The sequence below is a fragment of the Fukomys damarensis genome, unplaced genomic scaffold, assembly GCF_012274545.1.
Source record: "Fukomys damarensis isolate Sample0158 unplaced genomic scaffold, DMR_v1.0_HiC HiC_scaffold_37, whole genome shotgun sequence".
In the NCBI taxonomy this organism is placed as follows: Eukaryota; Metazoa; Chordata; class Mammalia; order Rodentia; family Bathyergidae; genus Fukomys; species Fukomys damarensis.
Genome location: NW_022900949.1, coordinates 33,676,475 through 33,701,986, shown reverse-complemented (window position 1 = coordinate 33,701,986; position 25,512 = coordinate 33,676,475). Strand labels below are relative to the sequence as shown.

The window sequence follows — 25,512 nt, the reverse complement described above, 5'->3', positions numbered from 1 at the left end:
CTGCAGGTCGCAGATGGTGTGTGATCCTGGGGCCCAGGCCCTGGCCTTGCAGTGGGCACAGTGGTGTGAGCATCACATCTGAAAGGGACAGACTTGGAACCAGTAAGTGGCTGAAGCCTCTGGCCATCAGGACTGGGAAGGGAGGGCAACAGGTGACAAAGGGAGGCCTGGAGGCTGTGTGGCGACTGAAGCTCCAGGATAAGAGGGTCTAGGGAGGAGAATGGGACAGGCTGTACTAGGACCGCTGGGTCCAGCAGAGGCACTGGTCCCCCTGGGGGACACCCGTCGGCTGCTTCCTTTCTCAGACACTGCACTGGACCAGGGTTCCCTGCAGGACAAGGATGAGGAGGGGGCTGTGGGGAACACAGCGATGGAAGAGGAGGAACGGTGCCCTCTCTGCCCCCTTTCTTTCAGCCTCATTGGGCACCAACTGCGACTGTGCAGGGAGAGGGCAAGAGTTGAAAGTGGCAGGAATTTACAAGCTCAGAGTGCAGGCTGCCTTGGGCGGCTGGGGCAGGGGCTCCTTTGGCCAAAACAATATTTAATTTTTTAAAGGCAGCTACAAAGCCAGGATTAAGCTCAGGCCCCTAAAACAAGCCCATAAAATCGAAAAATATTTATCTGGAAGGGTGGCAAGTCCAATAAAAGTTTTATGAATGTTTTACAACTGCCCTGTCAGGAAGCTGGCCTCTCACTCACCTCCCTCCTGTCATAGCCCCAGTGCACACAAGTGCACGCATGCATGCACACACAGGTGGATGCACCCTGGTGCATGGGTGCACAGGCAGGTGGACATGTCCCAGACACACAGGGGCCCTGTGTGGAGTTGGCCCATTGTCTCCTGACTACTTCTGGGTAGACTGTGGATCCAATCCGGCATATCCGCACCTCTGCTCTACAAGTTCATTTCTCGCCCCACATCTGGTTCTGGCCTCGGCTCCATCTCTGGCTCCAGGCAGTGTCTGCTCTTGGCAGCACGGGGCCAGGTCACATGGCGGCCAGCACCTCATTTCCCAGCAGAGCTACCTCCAGGTTCAGAGGGCCTTTCCACTTCCTGTCTGCTGCATCTCCCACTTTCTGTCCACTGCAACCCACTTCCTCTCCACTGTACCCTTCTTCTCTACTGGATCTCATGTCACTGAATGTCTTTGCCATTGAATTCCACTTTCTCTCCAGTGAATCCCACTTGCTCTCCCAATACACTCCACTGTCTTGCCCACCGCAGCCTTCCCCTCACCTATAACCTCCCTTATGTTCTGTCCTCCTCGCCCAACCCTGGACCTCAGCCACAGGCATCCTCTTCCATATTGGCCCAGAATGCACTCCATGTCCTTGGGTGTGTCCTCAATCACACCCAGGCCTGGCTGGACCCTGCTTCTCTTTCACCCTGCTCCTCCTCCCTGGCACTCATCTGTGGGGAGCCTCTGACCAGAAAGTGTGCACCCCAGAGCCTGCTGGTGTGGAGGGCTCCTTGGAGGATCTGGGTTATGGAGTCTTGTGTGGCTTAGCCTGTCCTTGACCCAAACCCACTTATACCCCCGGAGAACTCATCCCACTGCCTGGGGAAAGCCCAGTTTTGGGGGCCAGTTGCCAACTCTCCGACCAGATCATTCAAGCAGTCATCACTGTTCCTTTCCACCCACAATAAAGGTGACTACTCAGGAGGAGGGGCCGACCTCAGACCAGATACTCATTGGGTGTCCCAGATCCTCAGCTCATTCCATCTCTCCTTACTGCAAACACTGGAACAGGCTCCAGGGGCCACCACGGGACTCTCAGCAAATGGGGGCTCAGAGGAACCCCAGGAAGCCTGGCTCCACCCCCCAGCAGAAAACTAGACAGAGCCAACAGGGGGCCTGGATTCCAAGTAAACCCCCGGTCTCCCTTCACCTCCCAGCGAGGCGCTCAGAAGCCCCACTCTCTCTGCCCAGGGAAGGCCAGAAAAATTCCTGTAGAGGCCTGGGACTTAGGGCTCACTGCAGGCCTCCAAGAAACCAGGCTGCTTCTGGGAAGAAACCCAACCATGCATCAAACTGGCAAGAAACAGATTAGGTATGTGAGTGTCACTGGGACGCGAGGTGTAGGACGACGGCACCACCACCCACAGCCTCTGTCCCCCCTGCAGGTGTGCATGCCCCAGGAGTGCACAGCTCTGCTTCTGGGACCCAGCAGGACAGTCTTGTGCCTGCCTCTCTGCCGTGGCAAGTGGCAATGGCCCGAGTGTCCTCAGATAGGTACAGGTGTATGAACCAGTCTATTCAGCAGATGTGCCAATCAGAACAGCAAGTACCACAAAGAAAACAGCAAGTGTTCTCTGACAACACCCGATTCAGTGTGCAGCCGTGCATGTGAAAACTTCACACACACACAAAGCACATGGATGTAGAGCATTTCTAGTCCAGAAGTCCAAAATCCAAAAGTGCTCTAAGATCTGAAACTCAGAGGATTTGGGGTGTTTCAGATTTTCTCATGAAGGGTGTGCAAAGTCTATGCAAATATGCCAAAATCTGAAAACCTCCAAACCTAAACACATCTGGTTCCAAGTATTTTGGGTAAGGGATGTTGAACTCACCCATGGATGGGGAAGACAAAACATGCACGGGGCATAAAGCCACAGGAGGAGGACAGTGAGTCACCTCCAGGGCCTGGCTGCCTCTGTGTGTTTCACTCTTACGAAGGTGAGGGAGGCCGAGAGTGACAAGAAGCCTAGGCCACCGAGTTCCCATCTGGGAGAGCTTGCTGGTTACGGGGGGGGGGCGGTCTGTGCTACTCTGTGTGGCACCTGTTTCTTTCAGTTAAGAATAAATTTTAAGCCAAGCATGGTGGCACATGCCTGTCATCCCAGCACTCTGGGAAACTGAGGCAGGAGGATTGAAAGTTTGAGCACAGCTTGGGCAACTTAGTGACTTGGTGCGACCTTGTCTCAAAATAGAACACGAAAAAAGTGCTGGGGATGGAGCACAGGGCAAAAGCCCTGGGTTCAATCTCCAGTACTGCCCAAAACACACAAATAAACGTTTTAGACAATCAAACAGACACATGAAGTGCACTGTAGAGCAAGGATGGTGACATCAGTCTGACAAGTGTCGAGGAGCAGACATCAGGCCCTCATCTGGTGCACCTGTGTCAGGCCTTGCCTGCCCTCTTTCACCTGTCATCCTCACCTTGCTCCCTACACCACAACACCTGGCCCCAGAGGCCACCAATTAGAGTCGGCCTGGGGCACAGTGACAGAGCGCCCACTGAGTGGCTACCTGCTTGGCCACCAACGCACTGAAGAGTCACAGGGATCCTGGGAAGCCAACTCAGTGTCAAAGTGCCAATGTGGAGAGGTGTTTGGGGACAGCTGTGAGGCCACTGCATCTGGGGTTGGGAGGTCCTGGAGGAAGTGCTGGGACACTTCCCTCTTGTCTTCTAAACAGGTCCCAGAGCAGGCTTCTGCTGCAGTCAGGACGGGCGCCCCCTCCAACCTCTTCCAGGGGTCCAGAGTTGTGACGGCCACGTGGAGAAGCCCCTGGCTTGCCCTTCGGGGACCACAGGGGACTCAGCGCAGGGTGAGCTAGCTGGCAGATGGTTTCTGTCCACAGCCCTGTGTTTATGTTAATTGTAGATATTTTTAACGTATTGTGTTACTCCATCCATCTTTGTGAACGGTCCATCTTGTAAAATTCTTTTAATTATGTTATTTTTCCTTGCCTATCTTCATCATCTACAATTATTTATAATGTCACTGTCTTTGTTTCAAATGCTGGGTATAAACATTGTTGTAGCAGTTCTTCGATGGGGTTCATATAGTTTTTACAATTGCTTTGAAATGCTTCAATGGCTAAGGGGGAGGAGGCTGGCTGCTTTCGTGGGGAAGAGACCCCAAAGTGCTCTCTGCTTTTGGTTCCAGGCACTCCTCCGCAGAGTGCACCCGGTGGCGGGGGTAGCCCTGGCTGGTGGCTGGATTAGGTTTCAGAGCCTCTGTCCCCATAGACCTGGGGCAGGAGCCACAAAGGGCACTGGCAGGGTAAGACGCCGGGGAGAAAGACGGATGGTTTGTTTTCATTTTTATAGGGAGTTTCTAAAACCTCAACTTTCACCCCTCACCCCTCTCTAACTCTTCTCCTGAGCAGGCTGTTCGCCAGGCTTCCTGTGGGAGCGGCGGAGGCCGTGGGGACAGCGAGGTAGAATGCCCGCCCACCTGGGCCTGGGGTGCATCCACAGCAGGCCTCACAAAGCCAGCTTTGGACCTCCCTGGAAGGCCAGAGTGGACAGGCGGTTGGGGCAGGGCCAGCAGCTGGCTGGGGGCAAGCACAGAGGTGACTTGGGTCCCTTGTCTCACACGACCTCCTCTGTGGGCAGTAAGCCCAGGCTGCTTTACCTCCAGCTAGTGCTGCTGCTGTCCAGATACCCCCAAACCCTGGCTCCTCTGCCAAACACTCACAATGGCTCCCTAGGCCCTGGGTTTGCACTGTTTGAGGCACCCCCACTCCCCTAGGGCCACCTCCCTTCTGGGGGTCACAGACAGCCCTGGGTTTAGTCTCTGGGCTCAGGATGGGACCAGGGACCCCAGGACTAGAGAAGCCATGGAGGATGAAGGACCAGCTCGGCTCTGGGGGTGACCAGCTCACACGACAGGGATCCACAGACCAGAATGAGGAGGCTCTCCAGGCCCGGGAGCCCCAGAGTGGGCATCCTGATTGGCAGGCACAGAGAGGCCAGGCCGTACACTGCACCCTCCTCTGACCCTCTTTACAGCAATGCGGACAGGGTGCCATGGCCGATTTTGCCAGTAACCATGGAAATGCAAAGGAAAGGCTGAGATGCCACTTGCCAGGTGTGGAATCAGGGAAACCGAGATGGGGGCTGGTGGCAGGATAGACCCTCCACCTGGGGGATAAAGTGAATATTTTGGGATACTTCGCCAGAGCTCTCAGAATCTTGTAAAATATCTATTGTATTCTCCTTATAAAACTTGTAAGACTTCTGAAAATCCATTTTAAGAAAATACCCCACATATTAAAATACAGATATAAAGACAAAAATGTCCTCAGAGATGCTGTTTACAGAAGACACTAGAGACACCTGAACACACTGCATTGTGCTAAATACTAGTGCATTTGCATTTTTCTGCAATTCAGACCTGGGGCCGCCACCTGGGACCCATTTTAGAGATGCAGGGACTGAGGCCTGGAGAGGTCCATTCATGCCCCAGGTTCCAGACCCAGTCAGTGCCAATGCTGGGACTTGGGTTGAGGTTGTCACTACGTTTCTTAATCTCCCATGAAGAGCACAGAAAAAAGCAGTAGAAGAGCGAAAACCTTGAACGGCAATGCTAATTGGAGAGAATCGCACACAGTTTTACACCACCCCCTGTGCTGCTGACCACACGAAAAGAAGCCTTTGTACAGAAAAGTCAGAGTCCTGCATCGAAATACCAAGGATGGGACTTGTGGAGCCTTCTTTTCAATCTCCCCCACAGGAGCATCTCCTTGAAAGAGCATTGCTTTTACTTGCAGGTAATAAAACAGACACAATTTATGATTTTTTTTTTTTTTGGTAGCAGGGATCAAACTCAGGACCTTGCGCTTGTGAGGCAGGCAGCAGCACCAGTGAGCTAAATCCCTGGCCCAGTTTATGATTTTTCTCAAGCTACGTACTGCATCTGGCTTGCAGACAGGCACTGGAGCTGGGCCTGACCCCTCTGTGGGAGGTGGTGACATGCAGCGAGCGACAGGCCTGTGGTATTCTGGGATTGGAAGCCTTCCCCAGGGACAAGGCAATCAGCCCACAGAATGAGGGTCCCCCGAGGCCCTGGGTACAGCACAATAGCTCATACCTGCCCAGACTTTGATGGGGACCGTTCCCATCCTCCTCTGCCGAGGCCACTGAGCCTAGGTCAGCCACTGGCAAACCCTTGGCTCCTCACTGCCTGGCCAGGGATCGCCTTTGCCACTCCCATCAGCATGCCAGGGCCACTGAGAGCTCATGACGAACATGTGCCACTGAGAACAGTCACTCTGAGTAGGGTGGGCCCTCAACGTGTGCTAGGAGCACATGCAAGAGCCAGAGCTACCTGCAGCTGCTGTGGGGGAACTTGGCCTGGGGACTGTGGAAGAAGCAGGTCCCTGCCATAGGCTGGGAGAACCCAGGGTGCAGATGAAGGGGAGCCGTGAGGATGGCACAGCACAGACAGGGTGCTGGGGGTGGATGTGGAGTGTCACTCCCCACACCTCAGTGTGTTCTGGGCTCCGTATTCAGGGAACTAACAGGGAGGTGGGGCCTAGCAAGAGGAAGCAAGTCACTGCGGGCGTGGCCTTGAATGGGACAATCGGCTGCCCAGAGGTGACCAGGCCTCTTCTGCGGAGTGCTGCCACCATGATGTGCTGTGTTGTCACAGGCCCAGAAATAACAGAGCCAAGTGCCACAGACTAAAACCCAGAGTCACACCTCTCCTTTTATGCTAGTTTTTTGCTGTAGTGATGCAAAGCTGGCTCACAGGGCTTTTCTACCCCAACTTGGAGCAGCTGCTGGGTTCCCTTGGAGGAACATAAGAACACTTAGCCCAGGCTGTCCAAGGGCCCTGAGTGCCTGGCCATGGGGCTGGTATGGAGATGAGCATGGGCCCAGCGCCTGGGTGGGAGAAACATCCAGGGCTCTGCATGGGCAGCCCCCGGAAAAGGCCAAGTCCTGGTATCCCTGTAGCACGCTCTGAACCAGGTAGGTCACAGCACATGGGTCACCTGAGACTAGGTCTGTCATCTGCACCTGACATGCAACTGGCCCATTTCTTAGTCCCAACTGGCTTCAGGGGGTGACACTGGGAGCAAAGTAGAGAGCATGGTGGTCCTGGGGGTCTGCTCGGCCTGCAGCCCTGTGCACTGGTCTGGGACTTCCAAGTGTCATGGATGCTACACAGAGGTGTGAGCTGACCAGACAGATCCCTAACTCCTGAGCCCCAACATCCCTGATGACCTAGAATGGCATGTGTAGGGGAAAGGACAACATCAGACCCACAGAGGGTGACAGGGACCTGGAGGCTTTGCAAACACTTCCTCCTTTACCCAGGGCCACTCCCTTTCTTTTTCTTTTCTTTTCCTTTTTTTTTTTTGGCGATACCAGGGTATCGAACCCAGGACCTTGCACTTTCAAGGCAGATGACGGCACCACTGAGCTAAATCCCTGGCCCCCAGGCCATTCCCTTTCTATACACAGGGAAACTAAGGCCCTAAGCATTTCTCTAATGACTCCAAATCCAGGACTGAACTTTTGGAATTCACACAGGTCCCCTTTTGCAGGGCCAGGGGACCAGATGGGGGCTTGGGAACACCAGGGGAAGAGAACTGAGTAGGAGGCCCGGCCTGGGGGTCAGGGAGCAGGTTGGAACCACAGCTCTGTGCTCAACAGCTAGCTGCGTGGCACTGAGCTTGCTCCTCTGATTCTCCATGCTGTCGGTTCCTCACTAAGAAAAGGGAATTTCAATCATTCTAACGATGGTCAAATCTTCCTTCTAGTGTGTGGTAAAGATTAAATGATAGCGCTCCATGGAAAAAGTACTTTAAATTATACGGCACATACTGATAACTACATACACATTTCACCATATTTTTAAAAATTTCTAATTCTGAGCATGAAATCACAAACACTGAAGAAACTGAGACCTTGGTCACACTTGTCTTTCCCTTTTGCATGATCCCACACTCATCCTAAGAACTGTCTAGGGGCCCCACCTGGAAGTCTGTGAGTCTCCCCAATGTCCACACGGTGCATGCTGAAGGGGTGTGCACGTGAGTGAGGGTGTGCAACAACAGAACAGCTCACACTCAAGGCTGGAGGAAAGCTCCAGGGTGACTGGGCTCAGCTATCCTAGCAGGGGAAAAAATCAGTAGGCACCTAGCCAGAGGCAGACAGGAGGTAACTGCAGTTTCGTGGCAGGTGACAAAAGCAGCCCCAGGAGGCGAGGGGTGTCCAGGGAGCAGTCAGAGCCTGGAGGAAGGAGGTAGGTGTGCAGAGCACAAGGATGCCCCTGTCACTGAGCTGTGAAGACGACTGACCGCACTGGTAGGGACCTGAGCAGCTCTGCACCCCAGATACTACCCATGGGCAGCATCTGCCTGCTCCTGATGAGGCTGCCCGGTTGCTCTTCTGGGAAGCTGGCGAGGAAGGAGGGCACTCGGAGGGCTAACTCCTAGCCTGCCACACTTGCCACCTGTGGAAATGGAACCCAAGTTCCTGAGGTGCGGGGGTCAGGAGACTGGATGATGTGGGCACATGGCTTTTATGAGCGAGAAGTGGGTTAGGAGACACAGATGACACTGGCCTTTCTGGTTTCCACCTGAAGGTGGGCATGGGGTAAGGGGACCCTGCCAGGAAGCCTGGGCCCTAGCACCAGGCTGTGTTGGGGAGGCTGTGCATGGATGGGGACTCCCTGGACACGGCCAGGTGGCAACCCCATCCTCTGTGTGTCCCTGGGCCCTTCTCACCAACCAGCAACTCCTCAGAGAGGGCCGAGGTGTGGTCTGTTCAGGGTGCTCCTGCTTTACTCTGTACCTGAATGGGTACTGAGCTGCTCATTGGCTTCTCTGTCCCCTCTCCGCGTGCCACACCCCAGCCTCGAGGCCCTCAGTCCTGCCCTTGCCACTAGCTGCAGGAAGCTTTCCAATGGGGTCCCTCCATGTACACCAATCTCCAGGGGCCTCCACTGGCACCCTGGGCCTGGGCTCTTGAAAGGGAGATTCTGCCCTCTAGGGGACACATGGCTGAGTCAAGAGAGGGCTTCTGTTATCACACGTGGGGATGGGGTATTACTGACACCACGGTCAGCCTACAGTGCCAGGGGCCAGGACACAGAAGCTGATTATCAGTCCAAGGCCAGCAGTGCCCAGGGAAAGGCTCTGTGGAGGCCAAGGCCAGATGGCAGCACAGAGAATGGCCTCTCAGGGATCATCTGCTCTCCTCCTCACCCTGCCCTGGCTGGATGTGCCCGGGGCTGGAGTGAGCTGCCAGACACTCCCAGCCTCAGCCCTGTGTGGTGCCTCAGGAGACCTGACAGGGAGGTGATGTTGCTACAAACCTTGCTCCCATACCGGCACTCGAACGCACCAAGCTAACGAGCTCCAACATGAAGCACTTAGAACAGGTAGGTCCCAGACGTCACGATACACAGGGTACATTAATTTCTATTATCATTCCCCTGCCCAATCTCTGGGCCTCAGCACGTTCTGCTCCCTCTGTCCTGAAGGTCTGGACTCCCTTTTGCTACCTGGGGAAACTGCCTCACCTTCAGGACAGCCCAAGCCTCGCTGCCTCTGAGAGCACATCCCCCAAGGGAGCAGCTGTGTCATCCTCTCCATCCCCAGTCCCTTTCCCCTTTAGGGTGTCCAGGGTTCTTGCTACCTTCTGAAGTTCTCCCCACTAGCCATGCTGGGGTCTGCTCTCAGCTGCAGGGGCCAGGAGAGAAGGGAGAGGCTTGGGGAAGAAGCGACTCTTCCCGCTCAGTTAGTCCTCAGGAGGTGGCGATGCAGGGATCCCTGGAGGCACCAGAGGGCCAGCCTCAGACTCCCAAAGGGACCCCAGAGATGCCTTATGTGGGACCCGGATGCTGAGCTCCCACCACACAGCTGTGCCCAGGCCCTGTCATTATGCTCAGCCAAACTCCTAAACACCGCCTTCACCAGTGGTCAAACTGAGCACTGCTGTGAAGGGCACAGGGACCCTGTGTGCATCCTGCAGGATGTGCTAAGGGCACCAGACCTCCTTGAGTGATTCCTTCCAGAGATGCACACCGCAGCCCAGTTGTGGCGAAGCATCAGGCAGACAGACCCCAAGAGTGTAGCCTGGCTGCTTTTCAAAAAAATTTCTGTTGGGGCTGGGGGTGTGACTCGGGTAGAGTGCTTGGCTAGTGTGTGGGGCCTTGTGTCGCACACACCACACTGCCAAACCAAACCAAAAGAAACACTCGTGTCAGGAAACAAAGCAGACCTCACAGCCCAGGGCACAGCCCTTCTTTCCTGAGCCCAAATCCAGAAACTCCTGAGAAGATGTTACTGGGACCACCGAGGCATCTTACGTCACATAGCAAAAATGTTAAAACTCAAGTGACAACTGTATTTCAGTCCTACAGGAGGATGCTCTGTTCCTAAGGACATAGGCTGAAGATCACAGACATAGCCTTGGCACAACGGCAGGTGTTCAAAGGGCTCAGTGTGAGCACTGGAAAAGTGACCACAACAGCCTGGTGCCAGCTGTCAGTGTGGTGCAGCAGAGGTCTTCGGGCTGCACGTTAGCCTTCTTCCTGCTCAGTCATAGTGCTGGGATGGTGACCCTCAACACAACCCATATGACAAGGAGGACACCGGCTCAGGAAGACGCTGCGGCTCCCATCTGCTGACTCTCACTCGGTGAATTCCCCTGCTTCCAGAGTCCTGGAGTGGGCAAAGATGCCAAGTGTGCACGGACGCCAGCCCTGCCAACGTCTTTCAGCAAAAGCCAATGTGGTGCTGGCAGGAGCCAGGCTCTAGGCAGCTGGCCGAGGGCTCCAGTGGAAGCCCAAGGGCTAGTGACAGGATCGCTCCACAGATTGCAGCTGTCCCCAGGAGGTTGGCCAGGCAGCAGAGCATGTTTTATGTGTGAGGAAAAGAGGGGAGCACACAGCCCAGCAGCCTGCTGCCTGGGCCCCACTCACAGAAGGAAGCACAGTGACATCCTCAACCCCACAGCCCTCAGCATCCCCGCCCTTTGGCACAAAGGTGAATTTTTACTTTTTTTTCTTGGATTTCTAGGAGTCTCACAGCCAAGTGGTGTCAGGTCCCCTTCTGTCTAGGTGGTCTCTCAGGTGTCCCTTCAAGGGATTAGGAGGAAGGCTTCTGCAGGCTACAGTGGAGGGAGGGGCAGTGTATTCTAGACCTGGCACCACACAGAGGCCACACCTAGTGGCCCATGTCTGAGAGGCAATCATGTAACAATAATTCATGTTTCTAGTTTCTCTTGACACACTGGGATGACATAGTGACACCGTAGCCACTGAAGCCCAGCAAAGGTGGTATGTAGCTGAGTGATGGCTGCCCCTGCAGATGCACCAGACCTCTGCCCTGTGCTGCCAAGCTTCCTGGGGCAGAAAGGCCAGGAAAGGGGTTCACCTCACCTTCCAGGAAGTGGGCACATGCTGGGCACTCAGGATTGGCTTGTCACGCACTGCATCAGCTAGAAGTCTGGAGCTCCGAAGGTTAACAAGACACCTTGGATGCCCTCCAAGGTGGCCTGACTCTCAGCAGAGCAGCCACGGTCAGGGAGGGATTTTAATACAAGCTGTTGTTGAATAAACTCTTCTTTCTTCAAACAAAATACAGAAGATGCCATTGTGGGGTGTGGGGGAGTGCTGCACGTCTATACTAAATGCAGCCAGCCAGCTATCTTCAGTTGGGCCTGCTGTGGCTGGAGACAGGAAACACTGCTGCCGATCTCAAACAAAGGCTGCAACCTGCGCCTGGCCATGCAACTCCTCCACGGAGTCCTGGAGGCCCAGCTCTCCTGGCTGGTGGTCCCAGGAAGAATCATCGAGCAAGCAAATGCAGGAGGTTGATTCTCACAGAGCCCCAGCCCCACCCATAGCCCGCCTGAGGGGAAGCCAGCTCACATGGGGCAGGCCTGAGGAAGGAGGCAGCGTGGAGGGGCTTGGGTTCGGGGCAGGAGGAAGTATGAGGACAAAGCACCTTACTGGACAGCTGGTTCCTCCACCTACCCGATGGAGCCAGGACAAGGTGAGATTGGCAATGGACCCAGCTACAGCAGAGATGCTCCTCTTGTGCCTGGGTCTCCAAGCCCAGGCTGCAATGTGGGGAGGGGATGTAAGTCCATGGTCCTCAGCCTAAGGACGGGCGCGGTCCTGTCACAGTCTTAGAGATGTGGCTGTAATTTGCAGGCATGGGAACCCACAGTGGGGGCTGAATGGGTGGCCACTGAAATGACACTCAGGGCCAACAGGAATGGCTCACGCAGCGCTGCATGTCCTTCATGCTACGTGCAGGCTGGCTCAGGCATATTCCAGGAACACAGGGGCCCCACAGGTCCTCAGAGCCCAGAGCAGTGTCCCCTCCCTTGGGAAGCTGCTTTGATACCAGTCTTAGCCAGGGGCCCTGCAGTAAGACCTCGTGGCTTCGTGTACCACTGCACACAGCACAAATGTGGCTCACAGTACATAAAAGTGGGAGGTTGTATAATGTCACTGTTCTCATGGTGACAAACTGAATGCACCCCCACTTCACAGGCAGAGGTATCAACCTCAGGACCTCAGAATATGGCTGTGGTCTTGAAAGAGGGGGTGTTAACACGAGGCCACTAAGACGGATCCTAATCCCTGTTAGAACAGATGAGGAGGATACAGGCACACACCGAAAGAGACCACGTGCAGACACAGGGAGAATGTGGCACCTACAAGCCAGGGAGGGAGGCTTCTGTCTAAACCAGCCCTTCCAGTCCCTGTGAACTCGGACTGCCAGCCTCTGGCCTGGAGCTGGGATGCCTGCTGTGGGGCCCCAGCCCGAGCAGAGAGGGAGCAGGGGCTCTGGGGGCACAAAGCACTGTGGACACACAGTCCGCAGTGAATTCCCAGAGCTGGGTGCCCAAAAGCTAGTGCTGAGTCTGACACCGGGACAAAGGCCTGAACGTGGAGGAGCAGGTACGTGGTACGGGAAGGCTGGCAAAGGAAGACGGTCAGTGATGCCAGGCCTGCTGGGTGAGAAAAGACCAGCAGGTGACTCCAAGTGCCACAGCCCTCCTGAATGACCTGGACAGTCAAGGCTCTGTAGCCCTGGTCTGGCTTCTTGCCCCCATGCTGTGAGGGGCACAGAGTGGTGCCTGTGGGTAGCCAGCATAGGCTCTGTGCCATCTCCGGCTCCATGCCAGTGTCCAGCAGGAATTCTGACATGGCGGGGCCTCTGTGAGCAGCACCAAAATCCTTGTGGAAGGGTAAGGGATGCCACCTGTCCTGGAACACAGGGTGACAGAGTGTGCCTGCTGTCTCCGCACACAGTGCAGGATCCCACTGGAACCTGAGTCCTGGGGATGGGTGGGAAACTCACAGGGAAAAGCCAGCTGGCAGGGCGGGAGCAGCCTCAAGAGAGGGGCTCTGCATCCACTGCAGACTCCCTGGGGACGAGGGCCAGACTGAGACGCCACTGACCGTGCCACCGTGATCAAGGAGCCTCTGTCCCCTCTCTGCGGAGTGGGGCAGTGCCACATGAGGCTGTGGAGAGTTGGGTAAAGTGGTGGCGATGGCAGTGGTAGTGGCCAGGGCTTGGGAGCAACCCTGCCTGTCTGGTTTCTCAGAATGGTCAGCAGTGAGTGCTCCGGGTTGGAACTTGAGTTCTGACACTTACCAGGCAGGTTGCGCTGTGCATCCTGAGCCCCAGCTCCTGCCCTGTAAAGGATGGCCTGGTGCTGAGGCCTATGGAGACAGCACAGGGGTAGGGGACAGCTACCTTCAGAGGCTCACTGGACTCCTCATCTTGAGGGCTGACGAGTAGTAAACCAAAGAGCCCATGGGTCCTTGCTTCTGTGTATGATTCTACAATTCTCTTTCATTTGTGTCCCATCTGCCTAAAAGCCCATGAAGTTGTGGTCAACAATAATTAAAAGGTTATTAAAGATCTCCCAGAGCAGATCACCCTGTGAAAATCGGCAGGACCTACAACCTCTGGCTACCTCCCAAAAAGACCAAGCTCCTGACTCACAAGGAAGACACTTGGCTCCTAGTGTGAGGGTGGCACCCATGGGCAGGATGGGCATGGCTTTGACCCTTGGTGGGCACTGTGGCTCTGGCCTCATCCAGAGAGTGCTCAAAGCTCTGTGCCTTGGCAGCTGAGTGGTCACTTGATGCGGAGAGTGTGTGCAGCAGGATGTGGGAATCCATGGCTTAATACCAGGATGGGATCCATCCTCCCTGTGCTGAAGTGGGGGCACCCAGGGCAGCTTCCCTAGAGCGGCTGGCAAGGAAGGCCCCTGTGGAGGGTGCCCACCATGCACTTGGCTGTTGGCAGAGCTGGCGCAGGCCACAGAGGAGAAAGTTCCACACACATTTGCCTCTTCTCCTAAAGCAAACTCAGAGCTGTAAGGGGTCAGGAAAAAGTCCCCTCCTTTCTCCAGTGGGAAGTCCCCAAGAAGGGTATCGACCCTTTGCCACATGGGGACAAGAGCGAGGCACGACCTACTGCCCTAACCCACGGCTCCCAGGATACAGCCACACAGGTAGGGGCCTTGTTTGTGCCCAGCAATTCCCTCTGGCCACTCCCTCTCCAGCAAAGCCACCGTGGGGTCCTGACAGCACAAGGACTCTGAAGGGAGCAGTTCCAGGAGAGCAAGCTTCCTAGCCCTTCCTCCAGCCTCTAACTGTTTCATTCAGATAGTTCTTGTTTTGATCACAGGTGAGACAGAGGGACCCAGTGCCCACATCCCCACATAGTAGAAGTCAAAGTGCTGTCTGTCACCTGGCTCTGCAACCCCTGCAGGCATCTGTCTTGCAACCCCAGGGACAGGGTGCCGCAAGGGTGCCCCGAGGGCCCTATCTTGCCCAGCCCAGCTTGCTCTGCAGAGTACAGCCCTGCTCCCCACTCTGAGGAGCCTCGAGTATGGGATGTGGCTTCCCTATCTCCTGCCACGCCCTCTCCTCCCTGGCACAGGGTGGCTCTGGCTTGCTGAAGATGCTTTCACAATGAAGGCGCCTCAAAAAGGTTAAAGGGAGGCACCAGCAAGAGGGCCCAGGGAGGGATGGAAGGTGGAGGGTGGGATGAAGGAATCTGACCAGTGATGTTTAACAAGAACACCACAAACAGGAAGCAGACAACTAAGAAGGCAGCTGACCTACAGAGGAATGTGAACTCTAGTGCACAAGCTGCCGCATCCCTCTCTCCTCAGCCCGCCCAGCCTGGGAGCGTACCCAGGCTGCCTCCTCCTGCCTCCTCCCAGGATACCAACCCCGAGAGTGCCCTGGCCAGAGGGAGGGGAGCTGAGTGGAGACCAGCACGGTCCTAGACCACCCAGAAGGATGCAGAGGGGTCCCCTCCCCTTGCCTGGGACAGTGCTTCTGGGGAAGGGTGAGCATGCTATGCGCACCCTGCCCATTGGGCACTGCCCCTCTGGGTGCCTGGCTCCACTGAGACACCCCACAGGACCACCTTCACTGAAGCACACCCCAGCCTGGCAGAGTGGTTTAGAAGGTCTGGAAGCTGGCCCGGCTCATTCCACTCCCTGTTCTCTGGAGCCCAGAGAGAGGCCCCAGGTCTGGGCACAGTGCACACCCAAAATGAGGGGACCAACAAGATTCTGGGGTGGCTGAAGGAAGCACTGTAGAGACGGAGGGGTAGTGGGAGGGTGGACAGGGTTTGGAAGACAGAGGATCTCCTAGCAGTTTTGTGTTGTCTCCCGGCTCTGCCCCAGCTTGATGGAGGCCTGGGGGTGCAGTCAGACAAGGACAGTCCAGTGCCATGGAGAAGCAGGCCCTGGTGGCCTCACGGCCCAGCCTCTCTGGGAGAGGGCAGTGTCATCTATGGCCTCGGGGCTTGGAGAAGGCTCCAGAGAGGTCACAGCCCCCTCACTTTTGCAGAGGAGACATGGAGCCCTGCCTCCCGGCTGGGCTGGCCCAGCGCCGTCTTTAGGGAGATTCTCTGTGGGTGCCACCTTGCTGTGCGGACGGAGCCCCCTTGCCGCTGCCCCTTTCTTTTGTGACCAGCCTGGAGCGATGACGTATAGGACAGGAATGGTCTGGGTAACATCGAGGGGAGGCTGCCAGGGGATCACGGGGAAATTCTTCAACTCAGCTGTGTTGGGAACTTTTTGTAAGACAATGTTGGGGAATAAAAGATCAAGGATCCCAGTGTGTGGATGTGAGTGTTCCCTCTGTCTCTCCCACACTCCCGTCCTGTGTACGCACGCACTGCACATATATGCACACACACGTGGTGTGCTCACTGTCCGTCCTTCCCACCACCTCAAGGCCTGGCACTTGGCAGACCCTCTATAAAATGAAAGTGAAACCAATGCCTGGGTGCCCAGGGACCAGCGCAGGAAGAAGCCCAGGACTCTGCCCCCTTGGCCCAGGGGCACCCAAGGCCAGCTCCACCTGGAGGGAGGTCCTCTCACTGCTGAGCATCCCTCCCTCCTGCAGGGCATGGCTGCATGCACCAGGCTGTATCAACTCTGTGCTGTGGTATCACCACTGTATCCCCACTCACAAGGACCTGGGCCGCGTCCATGGTCATGCCCAGGAGAGGGAGCAGGGGCTCAGACTCTGACCTTGACCCTGCTCAGGCCAGATCCTGACCCTGTGTCTGGACTCCCAGAATACATGCTGCAAAAGCAGGATCAGCAAACTGAGCCAAGCAGCACGTCCTGGAACCATCTCTGCCACTCTCCTATGCCCTGCATGGTGCCCTGGAGCTGGAGCAGATGGTGCACTTACCGGGGATATGGACCTTGAACTTGCCGCTCTGGCCAAAGGCGCTATCGATGACCCCCAGCTCCCCTGTGGACAGGTGAACTTTGAGCCCCACGAAGAGCTGGATATTGGTCTCCTTCTTGAACAGAGAGCGGCCGATCACGCTGTAGTCATCCATTGCCTGTGGACAATGGCAGGCATGGAGCGAGGAGGGAGGCGTTAGTGTTTGCATCTCCTGTGGGCCCCACACCTCTGCTGTCTTGCTGTTTCTCATCTCTTTGTAGGTGCCTAGGCTGGGAGGGGACGCTACGCTCATGTGTGAAAATATGGCAGGGCCCAGCCGGACCCTGCATCAGCTGTGCTCATCTGGAAGTTTCTCCTAGGCCTCTTCTCCCCTGCTGGGCCACCTCCTGTTTTCACCAACCCTGCTCTGGCAAACTCGGGCTGTGATGATGAGCGGCCTCCCACTGGGGACTGCATGGAGATCACAAGCACACAGCCCCCGCCCCGTCCACTTGCCCTCCCATGGGAAACCATGCACGCAAAGGAGCGAGTGGCATATGGCCTCAGGGACCACGCCAGGACTACAGAGGACAGGCACAGCGGCCCTGGGCATCATGTTCTGTGTAAGACAGCAGTGCGAAAGCAAGGGAGGGCACACTGCCAAGCCGTACGACAAGGACAGGAGGATGCAGAGAAGGGATGGGGAGTATCCTTCCTCAGGCCTGGGGACTTTCACGTACACCCTCTCCACTGTTGACCTTTGAAATGCGTGCGTGGATGAAGGATCTACCAGGTAACCCTTCTGTGCTCTCTGGGGAGAGGACCGACTCCTTCAGTCACTTCTGGCCCACGAGGGTATCTGCAGCACCACTCCAAGCAGGCAGGCTTTCTGGTCATGCACTGGGTTGCTCCAGAGAGCTGCCCCCTGCACTCCCAGCCTACAACTTCTCTTCCGGCTGCTATATCCCACAAACCAGGGCCTCTGCACCTCCCAGCTACCCCAGCCCGTGATACTTGCTCAGCTGTTGCGACCCCCCAGGGCAGGAGCTGGGGCTGGCTTGTCTTCATTCATCCTACCTCAAAACATTCACTGGGCTCCAGAGCAACCAGCAAGAAGAGGATGGTTACGGCACCATCCCTGGAGCCAGACTCTGCCTTTAAACCTAGTAGCTGTGTAACCGGGGCGAGTTGGCTAACTTTTCTGTCCCTCAGTTTCTCCAGTAGAAGTGTGCAGATTAAAATAAAGCCAAACACTTGGAGTGGGGTCTGGCAGTCAGTGGAGCACGAGCAGTAGGAGGGTGAGCCAGTCAGAAGTGGCTGCTGTGTCCTGACACAGTCACAAGGCTTCCCAAAGAGCATAAGGAAGCTGACCCAGAGATGGCATGAGCAGAGGACAGGGTGCTCCAGGCTCCGAGCAAGCCCCAAAGCAGTGGGGACTAAAGGGCACAGGGTCCAAGACTGGGAGAGCTACACAGGTGACCATGCAGGCCCGAGCCTCCTACAGGAGGTGATGTGGCTTGTGGCATGGGGTGGTTCTGGCTCCTCTGGAGAAGGTGTCAGTGGGGACAGTAGAGACAAGTCAGAGATGGGGCCCAGGGCTGGAGAGGGGGATGGGTTCAGGTGACCATGAGCAGGACGGCCCTCAGAACGAAGGGACCCTGATAGTAGCTGCCGTCTGCCCCTTGGGTTTCTGGATGGCTCAACACCTAGGGGGGTCCACAGGGTGACCCAGAGTCTCAAGGGTGGACAGCTGCTCATTCTGGCCCTGGGAGAGCTACATCATCAGGAGGGCCCCCAGGGACATCCAGGAAGAACTATGCTTGAGGGGTGGGCAGACTCCGGCCAGAAGGAGTCTGGCAGAAAGGGTAACGGGGTCCAGGTTGTGTTCCTGTGAGCCACATCCACAGGGCCACCACTGGGCCACAATGGGCAGGCTTCTCATGGCCCTGGGTGGCACATCCCCCACTCTGGACACCTGCATCATCTTCCTGGTCTTGACGTCCATATGTATGGCCTACACCTACTGTGCTTGAACTTTAGAAACTCACATACATTTCTCGTGGAAAGAAAATCTCAATACTAAAAGCAGCTAGCAACTACCCGCCCAAAAGCCAGTAACCAGAAGTACAGCCAAACAGACCTTGCATAGAGGCCTTCAACCATGCTGATCCCTGCTGTTCTCACCAACAGTGCCCTGTGCATGCCAGAGTCAGGAGACAGCTAGGGAGTTGCCCAGCAGGCAGGGCCACACCTGCACATGATGTCCACTGTGTGTGTCTGGCTCTGTCAGAGGGGCTGCCAGCTTCTGCCCAGCTGACCAGGGGGAAGAAGGCACAATTGCACCCAAGGGCATGAGAGTTCTGTGCATCCCAGGCCAGCCCTTATGAGTAACAACAGCACACTGGGCAGAAGAGGCAGCTGGTGGCCTCCCTCTGTCCCCTCCCAAGGCGAAGAACTCTGGCACCCACAGGCTGGGTTCTTCTCAGCCCTGGAAGCATCTTGTTTCTACTCAGGCTTGGCCACAGGCCCCAGATGGATTGTTTTGAAAAGCAGAAACTGTCTCGTTTACCCTAAAAACCTTTTGGAAAAACATATCCTATTCTATTTGATTCATAGCAGCAGATAAAAGGTACTCGCATTCCTCCTCTCCCCGGTGATTGATGAATAGGATACAAATAATGATAAGAATAATAATTTCCACTCGCACAGCCCTTTATAATTCACAGGACTTGCTCCCACACAGGGTCTCCTTGTCCTTCAGGACTCAGCTCCGGGAGCTCTCCCAGGGCCACCTCTGTCCCAGCGGCTGGGTCTGTGTGGGCCTCCAGGAAGGACACAGAGAGATGGTGCAGGCCAGGCCTTGCCACTCTGCCTGGCTTTGCTCGTCTCTGCCCAGGGCTCCTGCCAGCTCACTCTCTGCAGCCAGTCTGGGAGCTGAGCAGAGCTGGCCTGATGGCTCCAGGGCAGCTCTCTCCTGTCCCTACCCAGCCTCTGTTCCATGGGCCACCTGCAGCAGGGAAAAGAGTCCACCCTGAGACTCATATGTCACCCTGTGGAGCCCCCTGGGTGTTGAGCAACCCTCCATCCCCTCACCTGCAGAGGCATCATCCCTTTTGCAGAGACTGCAGCTGAGGCCGGGACAATGTCTGAGTGGGCCATGTCACGTGAGGGCAGCAGTATGGCAGAAGCACAAGCCCACACCCATCAGGCCCAAGACCAGTGAGGAGCAACTGTGGTGGGCTTACCTGGGCTGCAGCTGCAGTGACAGCCAGGATGCCAGGGACGCGGAGGAGGGGCCCCAGGCCCTTTCTCAGCCCTGGGGACAGATGTGACTGAGACACAGGAGAAGCAGGAGCCCAGCTCCCACTTAGAGAATCACCCTCTGAATGGCACTGCCAGGACTGGGCCAGGGTTCTCAGCTGGCCATCCTCACGATCTTGCTGTTCCCACCAGCACTGTAGACACTGCCATGACCTGGAGTGTGCTGTGAACTGGCCTGTGGACCTCCCAGTACAGGCAGCAGTCAGCACCTACCTCTCTTGGTCTGGACCTTAATGTCCCCAAGGTCTCTGGTCTTCAGAGGTGGGGCTTCTGAGGGGTGCCTGGATCCCAAGCCAGCCTCACAGGCACATCAACCCCTGCTCGAGCTCACAGTCCGAGAAGAAACCTGGGAGCCGGCTGGGCAGAGGACGTCACGGGTCCCTCTTTCCTCTGGCTCTTCTGGTCTCCCTGCTGTAAGCAGCTGCCCTCTAACACAGTTCTTGGAGCCTTCTGACTAAGGACTACAGCCCAATATCATGAGCCAGATACATTGTGTACGACAAGTGTGCTGTCCCAGTGACAAGAAGCTGACTGAGGACAGACACTGACAGCTGCTGTCGCTTGATAAACTGAGCACAGGGCCAGAACTGGGCCTTGGCCTGGTAACCCTGTGGCCACAGCCTGCCCTCCCTGTATTCTACCTTGCTCCTGTCTGACCACCTGCCTGTCCTCAGATGAACACCTGGCCAGTGTCACATCCTCACGTGTTCTTCTGTTCATGGCTTCCCAGAGGCACGGGCTACAGTGGGGCAGGCTGTGCCTTCTCCGCCACTTCCTCCTTTGCAGTCTCCCCTGCCCACAAAACTGGTGCCAACTGTCCCCATGAGGGCCTTTGCGATGCTCACTGAGTGGGTGGCTTGGCCCTGGCCCTTTGCATTGAGTACCGTGTTGGTGGCCTTGTGTGTTTATTAGCAACCTCAGACACACAACACACAACAGCAGGCGCAGTCCAGAAATAAATAGTATGACAAATTTGGACTGGTGATATATCCGAGAAACCTTCCCAGGCCAGCTAGCAAGCGTGCCCATCACCCTGACTCCTCCCGCCCTCCCCGCCCATGGTCTGTTCTCCTTGTCCCCCAGGGGACTGCCTGACCCACCTAGTCTCTGCTATACACGCTCCCTTCAGATAGCCTCCGCCACACCCCAGGACTGAGGCTGAGCCCTCCTGGCCTGAGCCAGTGGCCCTGCCTTACCCCTGTCAGCTGGTCTATCCGTCCCCTCCCTGGACCTGGCATCAAGAAAAGGGCTGTCCCCAGGCCTGGCCTCACACAGCCCTGCCCCACACGAGTCTTGCTGAGTAAGCACTCAGTGAGGGGCAACGGGGTGGTCCCAAAGGGGAGGGGAGAGGGGAAGAAGAGGACCTCTTGGCTCTTCGGGGTAACCTTTCTTGCTCACTGCTGTGAAGGTGTCTAGGGCACAGGACACATCTGAGAGACAGCCAACCACCAGGCCTTGGAAGCACACACCACAGACTGCGCCCATGGGTGGCCAGGACCCGCCAGCCTCAAAGCCTGGGTCTCAGGCAGGCTACCTGTGCCTCAAAGTAGCCCTCAGAGCACCCTGCCTGCATCTTCCTTGCCCTTCCTTTCTTTAGTTTACAAAATATTAACTTAAAAAAGCCAAATGCAGACAGCAGAGGTCCATCTTTCCCTAAGCCTGGTCTCACGAGGGCAGACTAATTTTATTAACTCCAGGGAACTTCAAAAAGCTTCAGAACTTTCATGTCAGACAGAGATGACCCCGGAGTTAGTTTTAGTGCTACGTAAACAAAGGATGAGGCAGGAAGTCAGGGCTTCTGTGCTTGTTTACATTCTCCTGTGGCTTTGTGGGGCAGCGTGCGGGCACCAGGCCCTGTATCATGGCCAGTTCACTGACCTACACGACCATAATATTGTTCTAAGCATCCGGGAGGAGGTGGGTACGAGGATCCCTCCTGCCACCCAGCCTCACATACCCACTGCAGCTGGAGTGGGGGTTCGGAAAGGGAGGGTCCCCGTCATTGCTGTTCTTGAGCTTTACAGCTTGGCCAGAAGATGTAACCACACTGAGCAAGTGCAACGACCCCTCCCACATACTTCTGTGTCTTTGTGTCCATCTGTGGGGTCAGGCACGGTGAGGTAGGGAGAGGGCCTTCAGTACACAGCCAGGAGCCCCGTGTGGTCCCTGCAACACGAAGGGCCCCACGCTGTCACTTCACAGCAGCACGTGTCAGTGTGGCACTGTGAGTGTGGCCACCCCTGAGGGAGGGGAGGCTGGGGGCCCCTCACGCACAGCCAATGGAATGGGCTCCCAGCCATGTCAAGGGGAGGCACACTCATGGCAGAACTGGGGGCTCAGCAAGGCTGTTATGAGAAGTCACATGGCCCATCCCGATGCAGCCTGGCAGTCAGGAGCCCCTCCTACTGCCCAGGGCCCCACGCGGGTCTTGGCTCTGTCCATCCACAGCAGGGAACATGCCCACAAGGGCCCATTTTTCTCTATTTTGTTGGCTCCCCAAGCTGGGCTGTGGCTGGGCACACAGTGGGCCTGCAAGTCTAGCCCAGAGGCACCAGGCAGCCTCTTCCCTGCCAGCCCCAGCTTGGAAGACGCAGGACCCTGGAGGAGATAATCCCTGAACTCAGGGACTCCAAGGGGCTGTCTGGTGAGGGGCAGGCAGGGAGACCAAGACTTCAGGAGAGCTTTGGTGAGGCCAGGCGCTGTCACCTGTCCTCCATGTCAGGTGAGGCCTGGGGGACACAGCTTAGCTCTGTAGGTACTCATTGTTATAGGGCAGGGGTGGGGAGGTTCTTCTCTAGATCACAGGCATCCCACAAAAGGAGAGATCCCAGAGACCACGGAGCAGTACAGCCAAAAAGGAAGCCCTTTGGAGGGCAGAACAGGTGGGAGGTCTGCATTCCCCAATCAATCAGGGTGACATCAAACCCAAGGAAAGGCCTGTGGGACTTGCTCTACAGTCCCTACTCCTGGGGACAATGCTGAACTCTGGCCAGCCCTGCTAGGTGGGGACTGTGTCCGCATGGATAACTCGTTGTCTCCTGGTCTTTGTGGGGAGGCAGGGAGCTCCCCAGGGCAGTCACTGGCTGCACAAGGACATACATCTAGGCCTTGCTTCCAAGCCAGACAAGTCCCCACAGTCCCCAGCCTCGGAGCAGAGACTCGGCTGTGGGGGTACATAATTATGTCATTACATGCGCATCTCTCTTTCAGGGCCCAGCTCCCAGGATAAAGCTTGGGACCTACAAAGGTCTGCAGCGTTCTAATTCGAATCTGAGAAGTGGCACAAGGAGGGAGGGAAGGTTCCCTGCTCCTCTGTCCCGTGCAGCTCTGTGGCCTGTGGCAGGGCCCCTCTGAGTCTCAGTGTTAGGACCAGTAGCATGGGGTGGGGTAACGCAGGTTAGCACAGCAAGCTCTCCTCCATCACTGGAGGGACAGATCTGAGAGAGCAAATGTCTCTGTGTGAGAATGGAGCAGCAGAACCCTGCACAGCCCACAGGACAGGGCTGGCTTGGCCACTGTAGGGCCTAGATAAGCCACTCCCTCCCATGCTCAGTGTCCTCCTGTAAAAGCAGGACCACTGCATAGGCTGCCCCACCCCCAGGTTGCTGCTGTAAAAGGAAGGAAATTAGCTTCATTTCATTTCATCAAACGCTCTCCAGAGGTCCAGAATCTGGGGACCCTCCCTGGGGTGGACGTACCCCATGCCCTGTCCCTACACACTGTCAGACTGCTGTCCACAGACCAGGGCTCCCCACCTCCTCACCCCCATGGTCCCCATTTCTGTTCTCTTTGCACCACCACCACCCAGCTACCACCAGGGATGGCTCCCAAAGGTGCTGCCTATCCATGGAGAGGAAGGGATTGACCTTTTCCAGAGCACTTGACATCAGGCCTTGCTCATGGCCCTTGGCATGGCTCAGAGCCTTGGGCTCCAGGGCAACAAGGGACATGGGACAGGCCGAGAAGCCAGTAAGGTCCCACTGGTTCCAGGGTGGGCAGGGGGGAGAGTGGGCAGCAGGACCAGCATGGGCCCATGAAGCTCTACTGGGGTAGGGGCAGGGGGCAGGACAGCCTGTGCCCTAAGCTAGCATGCTCCCTGGTGCCCCAGGCACCTGTGACAAGCCACCAGCAGTGGAAGGGGCAGAGCCAGGAGCCGGGAGGCAGCGAGGTACAGACTTCAAAGCTGCCAGGGCTCCAGGTGGCATCTGAGTGTTTACACTTGGTTGGGTGCAGGCCACAGGCTGCTGTGGTCCAGCCCTCAGGCCGTCCTGACCGGCGCCAGGGGTGCCTGGCCTGCAATAGCTGACAACTGGCCTGACCCCCAGGTGGGGGCAATATCTCGTCACCACTCCAGCCAAGAACCAGGCGCCTGTGCCACGAGGAGGGTGCCAGGAAACAGCGATGACGACACCCTGTTTTCCAAGAGTCCATTCAGAGCCAGCTACAGCCCTTAGCTGTCTACACTCCTGCTTCTCTTCCTTGTCCCACCCTATGGTAGGACGGATGGCCCCCATCTTCCTTGTAAGGACATGGTGGTAGCTCTCTCTTTCACCGCGTCTCAGGGTCAGCATCTGTCATCCCGCCTTTCTGCTCATCCTCTGCCACTCCTTGGGTCCCCACTCCAGCTAGGGGCAGGACAGTGGCTATATGCTACATATGCTCCTCAGCTGCTCCCAACTGGAGACCAGGGGAAGGAGCCTAACCAGGAAGAGCTAGCAGGGCCACCTTTGTCCGACAAAAAGGGACGTGGATGGGGCCAGGCAAGCTGCCAGGGGCAGGGAGCTGTGGAGAGGTGGGTGAGAGGGTAGGCACTTGGGATGGGGGTGAGGAGGGTACCCCAGGTGTGTGGGCAGGCACAAGGGTGCCAGGGACTCCAGCAAGCACCGCAGGCACTTCCTATCCGGGTGCCCACCTTGTACTCACACTGGTACTGAGGAAGGTGTGGCTGTCACAGATGGATAAACACAGCCCCACTGAATAAGTGACAGCCAGGCCCCAAACCCTATAGCTCTGCAGACAAACCAGGCTTCAGGGGCCAGGTAGGGCTAGGGGCTATGGAGGGGCAGTCTCTGTGGGACCCTCTGCCTGCTCCATGCATCCCTATGACAGGACAAAGGGCTTGTGCATCAGTCTGCCCTGACTGGCTGCTGCTGTCCTCCATAGCTCAGGGTCAGGGGCCACTTCGCTGCTACATGTTCCAGCAGCTGCCCTGGCCTGGAGCGGCCTCCCTCTCCTTTTTCGCCTGTCCCTCAGCATCTGACTAGTGATCCTTCCAGCGCTTCTTTGAGCCTTCTGCTGAGCAGCCCACTTCTCTCCCTGGGTGGACATCATTTCCTCTCCTGACGCCACAGCCCTTGCATGGCCTTCTGACAGAGACCCTTGGCCCTGAGCTCACCAGAGCAAGAACAGTGGCTGAGATGCCAGGGACCCTTTGGGGATGTGGCCCATGGCCTCAGCCCTGGCTTTTATACACCGTTCAGGCCTCATCATTTTTGCCAGAGCTTTACAAATCTGGACTATTATTTACCTAATATTTTTCTTTACGTATGCCTAAGAGGGAAAGTTTACATGGAACACTAATGAGAAAAGAAGAAGTCCTAGTTGTAGAGGAAGTTAATGTAAAAGTACAGACAAAAAAAGAAAGAATTGGCTTCTAGTTTGCACTATTGCTATTGGAGCATCTGAGTCTTGGCCCTGTTCTCTTTCTGTTAAAAAACTGGTAATACAGGGCTGGGGATTTAGCTCAGTGGTGCCATCGCCTGCCTCACAAGTGC

At 56.3% G+C, this 25,512-nt stretch overlaps 1 protein-coding gene across 2 annotated transcripts in view; it reads right to left on the bottom strand.

Annotated features, from left to right (window-relative positions):
- Window positions 1–25,512, bottom strand: part of Eefsec (eukaryotic elongation factor, selenocysteine-tRNA specific) — a 184,689-nt gene that overhangs the window by 14,563 nt on the left and 144,614 nt on the right. For both annotated transcript variants that reach the window (XM_010617323.3, XM_010617315.3), the window contains exon 6: window positions 16,439–16,595. In XM_010617323.3, coding sequence (XP_010615625.1) covers window positions 16,439–16,595 — 157 coding nt within the window. The remainder of the gene's footprint in view (window positions 1–16,438; window positions 16,596–25,512) is intronic.